General features: G+C 41.3%; 1 protein-coding gene across 2 annotated transcripts in view; it reads left to right on the top strand.

Annotated features, from left to right (window-relative positions):
* The window catches only part of BORCS7 (BLOC-1 related complex subunit 7), a 16,079-nt gene that overhangs the window by 736 nt on the left and 8,179 nt on the right, over positions 1 to 7,164 (top strand). For both annotated transcript variants that reach the window (XR_435287.2, XM_006756467.2), the window contains exons 2-3: positions 6,054 to 6,116; positions 6,212 to 6,255. Coding sequence is in view for 1 of the 2 variants with exons in the window: in XM_006756467.2 (XP_006756530.1) it covers positions 6,054 to 6,116; positions 6,212 to 6,255 (107 nt within the window). In the remaining variant the exon portion in view is untranslated. The remainder of the gene's footprint in view (positions 1 to 6,053; positions 6,117 to 6,211; positions 6,256 to 7,164) is intronic.

Genomic DNA, 7,164 nt, shown 5'->3' with positions numbered 1-7,164 from the left:
TTGATTGCCTCCTGCACGCACCCTGACCAGGGATCTGGGTTGTTTCTATCTCTTCCGGCCCCCAAATTCCGCATGGTTTTCCTTTCAACATCCCAGATGTCTTCCATCTTTTGTGCATCACTTGTCTATGGATTTATTCTTTTTTGAGTTGTCTTACTGGGCACATTCTTGGGTTTCTGTTTCTTTTATTATTTATTTACTTATTTACTGTTCCTTTTTAAAAAGTTTTTGTCATATTTCCTTTTTTATGGTTAAAATTTTTATAATTTTAAAATATTTAACAGTAGCATACTTTATTAAAAGAAATACTGGAAATATGGATTCTTTTTGAGAAATAAACTTCATCTTCACTAACAGGTATCATGGAGAAACCAGATTTCTACACCAACTAATGGAAAATTAACCACTGAAGAGTCTAGTTCCAAACCCCAAAAAAGGACATACACACACGTTAGGATTGATTCATTCAGTTAAAACATTTCCATTGCTGAACTATATTTGCTACTGAAAAATGCTCATTTTCCTGGATATTCTATTTTGTCAAAAGACTTAGTATTTATTATGTTATTTACATTAATTGACATTTACAAAGAATGGAGAGATCAGAGACAATACTCTATTGTATTAAGACCTTTATCTCTCTCTCTTTTTAAAAAATGTGCCTGGACACGAACCATGACTTCTTGGTTCATAGGTTGATGCTCAAACACCGAGCCACACCAGTTGGGCAAGACCTTTATCTCTTTTAAATATTCTTGATGAATTATAAAATTTAGCAGTTACATTTAGGTTTTTATAACTTGCAGGTGTCTGAGTATCTTTTAATCTGCTTCCTCCTTTCAAAATTCTTTCCATTCTTAACAGAACATTTTTGCTTCTTAGTGCTAATCCTGTAGAATTTTAAAAAATTTCTATGTTTCATACATTTTTGAATTAAAAGACCAAAAAAAGTAAAACCTATATAGGATCACCTCCCCCCTCTATAAATACTGGTATTTTCTATTAAGCATATTTCATATTTAGAGTTATATTTATATGTCAAGTTGTCCAAGTGCACAAGCTTCTGCAGAACTTCCAATTTCATTTTGAAAGCTTCCTCAACACAATAGAGGGCTTATTTTCACTCTGGCTTGTTTGAACAACACAAGGAGGTTGACACTTTTAAAGTTAATGTGTTTTATTGTTATGAAAACAGACTGCGATGGATGGTGATCCTAGCATTTGGTTAGTGACTCATTGATGATCACCCAGATTACTGACTTTATACTCATTTCTGTTTGCCAATTTGACACTTGATTGTTCAACATGTATTTCCTAAGGCAGTGGTCGGCAAACTGCAGCTCGGACCTAGGGGAATGCAAGAATAGCAAATTCTAAGCAGATGATTTTGCTACCCTTTACACAAGGGTTAGTTGAAGTTAAAGAGGAAAGCTATTAATGAAATAAAATTAGGGAGTGAGTGACCTGTGGATATCACTTACATTGGGTCTGGTCCCTCCTTATTGGTGAGTCTAACCGAAAAAGACTGGACCATGAGTTCTAGGTCTTAGCTTTTCCTCACTTTGAGTATTTTGGGCCAATCTCTGGCCTGCAAACTTTCTGTTGAGCAATCAGCTGGTAAAGTCAGTATTTTCTTTTTTTAAATTATTTTTATTATTTTGAGAGTACATTTATTTAAGCTGGGGACAGTGAAACAAGAAAGGGCTTAGGATAGAAGACGCAACAGGAGAGCCTGGGTGGGGCTGCTTTGGCTCACTGGGAAATCTGAGAAAAGGGGGCCTTGGAGACAGGGTCAGGGGTCAGCCTGGTACGAGCGCTGCCGCTGCCCACTGCTCCCCAGTTACAAGCCTGTGTGGTTCCTTAGAGTTAGGAGATGCACACCTGAGAGGGAAGAGGAGGGGGAAGGGAAAGGTGCCCCAAGCTCCCTGGAGTGGGAACGCACATGAACTTCATCTTTTTACTGAATCTCTTACATGATACTTACCACATGCTGTATTTCCTTCTTCTATAGTTGCTTCCATACCTTGCCATTTTCTTTAGTAGACTATGAGGTTATTGGGGTGTCTTACAGATTTCACTCCTTCTCAACCCCATAGAGCACTGCTTCTCTCTCCAGCAGATTCCACATAGATATTTTGTTTAAACTGACAATTTCCATATGTAAAACATTCCTTTCACAGCATTCATTTAATAAACACCTATTGAGTATTTGCTGTGTGTCAGGAGACAAAATAAAGTCCCTGTACTTAGGAAGCTAACATTTTGGTGAGGAGACAAACACATGACATGCATACAAGAATCAGGTGGTTATAAACGCTGTGAAGAAAAATAAAGGTGGGACTAGAGAGTGATGGAAGGGTTTACCAAAATAGGTTGACCAGGAAAGGGCTCTCTGAGAATGTGACATTTGAGCAGACACTAGAACAGCGGTTCTCAACCTGTGGGTCGCGACCCCTTTGGGGGTCGAACGACCCTTTCACAGGGGCGCCTAAGACCATCGGAAAACACATATATAATTACATATTGTTTTTGTGATCAATCACTATGCTTTCATTATGTTCAATTTGTAACAATGAAAATACATCCTGCATATCAGATATTTACATGACGATTCATAACAGTAGCAAAATTACAGTTATGAAGTAGCAACGAAAATAATTTTATGGTTGGGGTTCACCACAACATAAGGAACTGTATTAAAGGGTCGCGGTATTAGGAAGGTTGAGAACCACTGCACTAGAATGAAGTGAGGGAGCAAGTCATGTGGGCAAAATGGAGGCAGAGAGCTCCAAGGAAGTAGCAGGTGTGAAACCTTGAGATGAGCATGTGCACAATAAATGCATGGAGGCCACTATGGCTGGCACGAAGTGAGGGAGAAACACACCAGCGTGTGTCCACAGCACAGTGAATGCTGTGACTGATGTGCTGCTCCGGGTGAATCGTGTGCTTAGTGGGGGTCCTTTTTGTTTTTTCCCTAAACCTGTGCAAAGCGCTTAGCTTGTTATTGAAATGACATTATCTAATGGGATAATATGGAAAACAATGAACTGTAAGTGCAAAAAAGAAAAGAGGGTTGCTATTGTTACGAAAACTAAGTTGAAAGTCAGAAATACTTGTTGAAGATGAGTACTAAGACAAGTAGCTGTTGAGTTAATTATGAGCAAGACAGTGGTAAAGGTCTGGGGTGCAAACCCTAGAAATCTACAAAGACTCAGTACTCAAAAGAAACCCAAACTGAAAACCTTAGATCATACACTATGTGTGTGGTCGGTTTATGTAAGAAAATGATGTACAATGCCACCAAATACATCTGTCATCAAAGGAACGACCTTGGCCCTGCATTACAACAGCATTCCAGGCAATCACACCAAGTCTATCTTCTAAAAGTCTCTCAACCCTTTTCCACCCTCCCCGCCCCCCTTTTTTTGTTGTCAATCCTCACCAGAGGATATTTTTTTTCCATTGTTTTTTCAGAGAGAGTGGAAGCGGGTGGGGGAAGTGAGAGGGAGAGAGAAAGAGAGAGACATTGATTGGTTGCCGAATGTGCCCCCATCAGAGCCGGGGATCAAAATGCAGCCCTTGCCGAGACCGGTTTGGCTCAGTGGATAGAGCGTCGGCTTGCGGACTGAAGGGTCCCAGGTTCGATTCCGGTCAGGGGCATGTACCTTGGTTGCGGGCACATCCCCAGTGGGGAGTGTGCAGGAGGCGGCTGGTCGATGTTTCTCTCTCATCGATGTTTCTGACTCTCGATCTCTCTCCTTTCCTCTCTGTAAAAACTCAATAAAATATATTTTAAAAAAAAATGCAGCCCTTATGGGCTGACACACTAACCACTGAACAAAACTGGCCAGGTCCCCTTTTTTATTTACTGCCACATCTGTGGTTCCGGCCACTCTGGTTGCTGGCTTAGAATACTGCAGTGTTCTCCTAACCAATCTCTCTGCCTTCAGTCCCTCTCTAGTCCATTGTACTTACCACACCTATAAAATGGTAAATCTGATCATGCCACTTTTCTGTAAAATTACTGGTACACTGATGAGGAATTCTAAACCCCAACCTTTAAGTCTCAGCTTAGAAGACATCTCTTTTAGGAACCGCTCCCTGAACACCTGCCCCTGTAATGGATTAGACATACCCATCCTGCCGCCCCCAGGGTCATGTGCTCAAGGCATCCAGTGCTTTCCCTCAGCACTCAGGGCAGGTATTAATGTGGGTGTCCTCTCTGTAACCCCCTCCTGTGAGCCCCATTAGGACAGTGACTATGTCTCTTATTGGCATATCATAGGAACTTAATAAACATTGAGTGAATGAATGAAGATTCCATTAGGACCCCTTTTCCTGCCATCAGTTTGTCAGTCACATCCCCCATCTATAGGAGTTTGGAGTTTGCTACTTAAAGGTGGCCACAGGAAGGAACAGGCACTCTCAGACATTGTAAAGTGGGAATTCAAAATGGCATAACTCTAATGGAAGAGGAACTTGGCAATATGTAGCAAAATTAAAACCCTCTGATCTAGCTGTTACAATCATGACTTTATGAGTCTGTCCCAAAGATAGGCTGGCAAAAAGGAGCAAAGATATTTAAGGCACTTTTTTTTTTGTAGCACTCATAATAGCAAAAAACTGGAAACAGTCCCAAAGTCCACATACTCTTATGGGACTTTGAATACTCCTACGGGACATGTACAGTGGAGTGCTGTGCAGCCCTTAAAGCAAGAGATTCAATGAAAATGCTGCAGATTCAGCTAAGTGTTTGTTGTCAAGTGAAAATAACAGGGTATGGAAGAGGGCATATTGTAGGTTACCTTTCAAGTAAGGCGAGAGACTATGGAATAGAACAGTGATGGCAAACCTATGACATGCGTGTCAGAGATGACACGCGAACTCATTTTTTTGGTTGATTTTTCTTTGTTAAATGGCATTTAAATATATAAAATAAATATAAAAAATATAAATCTTTTACTATGGTTGCAAATATCAAAAAATTTCTATATGTGACACGGCACCAGAGTTAAGTTAGGGGTTTTCAAAATGCTGACATGCCGACCTCAAAAGGTTCGCCATCACTGGAATAGAAGGTCTTATTTTATTGTTTTGACATTAGAAGTATGTAAAGGTTTATTAATTTTAAAATGTAAAAACGACAATAAATAGAAGTTACCATGAGGGAAGGAATCTGGTGGCTGTAGCAGTGCTCGTGTTCCTGGTTAATTTGAAGCCATGGGTCCCTTTCCTACTGTAATCACTCTGACCCGAAGGAACAAGAAAGGTTGGAGGACACACATAACAGTAGCTCCCTTTACAAGGCCGACAGCATCTGCCAGGATCAGGGTGCAACTGTAGGCCAGAAACCTCTGTGATCTCTTCTTGCCTCTCAGTGTTGAGTTCCATCTCTTTGACCACAGACCACCCCACTGAATCAGAGCTCAGGGCCCAGCCACCAGTGAACTCATTAAAGATTTCGCATTTCTCCTCCACATTTCTCCTCTCTTTTTTCTTCCCCACCCCCACCTGGCTATCCTTCACCTCGAGGTTTCCCCCTTTCAATCCTGAGCTTCTTCCCAAGCCTTTCCCTCCCTCTCTGGGGCTCTTATTCCACTTCTCAGCAGCTGCATTCCTTCTAGCCTTCAGTCCTACCCTAACCCCTGCCCCTCGCTCCTCTCAAACCACCCCAAATCTCAAATTTGCCTTTAACAAATCAGAAGTTAGCTTTTCAATGGGCTTGTGGAACCAAAGGTTGCTTTTTCAATCTGCAGACTTCTCCTGTCAGCACTAGACTAATAAGCTATGCAGAGAACTCAGCAGTTACAGAGCACTGCATTTCTCAGGAAGTGGCCTGTGGAACAGGTGTTGAGCCCATGCCAGAGCTGCCACAGTGACAAAGAAATGGATTTTTAACATGAACAAATGGAACATTGTCCTCCATTACATTTAGAGTGTTGGCAGTTGTATAGGAGAGGGTGGGAGAAGAGAGGGCAGAGGCATAACAGCTGCAGAGAGGTTACAGAAAGTTTGGAAATTTTGAATATTACCATTTTATTTTTGTCTTCCAGCTGCTAGGTCAGGCAGCTCGGAACATGGTACTACAGGAAGATGCCATCTTGCACTCAGAAGATGTAAGAAACCATTTCTTTTATGAATTGGGTTTTATATACATAGTTTGTGTGGCTACAAAGAAGTGTGATGTTCTATTTCTCTTTTTTTAATGCAGAGTTTAAGGAAAATGGCAATAATAACTACACATCTTCAATACCAGTGAGTACGCCCTCTCTGCTGACTACTTGCTACAAATGTGGCCGCTGCTTGCTGTGTTGGTGCTTCAGCTGTTTTTCCCGTGGAAGCAGGAGTTGGGAATGCTGGTGGGGCTGGTCAAGGATGAGTTCCTTCCGGAAAAGATTGCAGAAGTCGGGGTGAGGGGTGAGATCAGGAGCAGGGACCACCTTTGGTGAACCTTCCTGTGTTAATTTGAGAGCTTCTGAGAGGAAGGGACTGTAAACCCCATAATGGCAGGGCCCATGCCAGGACCATGCTAGCACAGTGCTTGGCACCCAGTAGTCACTTAATTAGTATTTGTTGATTGTCTGTGCTGGAGCTTTCTCCTGGGGAGTCTGCTCCTTCAGTGGGGAGTCAAGTGTAACTGACCTATATCCTACACTCCCCACAGGTAGCGCAGCCCTAGCTACGTGTAAATCATCCAGGAGATTTTGGAATGTAAAGACATCTTCTCCATTATAACTTTGGATAATGTTATGATTTAATTAGCTTTTCATCTTATTTGATTTTGTTTTATATTTTATGTAGTTGATATTATACTTAGGTACCTTCTGGAAATGTATGGTTGGGAATTTAACTTGATATTTAAATAACTAGATGTTCATTCATTGGGTGTGTACATATCAGCTAAGTGACCATTTGACTCTACATACCAGGGGTCCTCAAACTACGGCCTGTGGGCCACATGCAAATACAAATATTGTATTTGTTCCCGTTTTGTTTTTTTACTTCAAAATAAGATATGTGCAGTGTGCATAGGAATTTGTTCATAGTTTTTTTTTTTTAAAACTATAGTCCAGCCCTCCAATGGTCTGAGGGACAGTGAACTGGCCCCCTGTTTAAAAAGTTTGAGGACCCCTGGCACTAGACTGTAAAAATAAGCATGAAACT

This window comes from Myotis davidii, unplaced genomic scaffold, assembly GCF_000327345.1.
Source record: "Myotis davidii unplaced genomic scaffold, ASM32734v1 scaffold332, whole genome shotgun sequence".
NCBI lineage: Eukaryota > Metazoa > Chordata > Mammalia > Chiroptera > Vespertilionidae > Myotis > Myotis davidii.
This window is presented reverse-complemented; position numbering and strand designations above follow the sequence as displayed.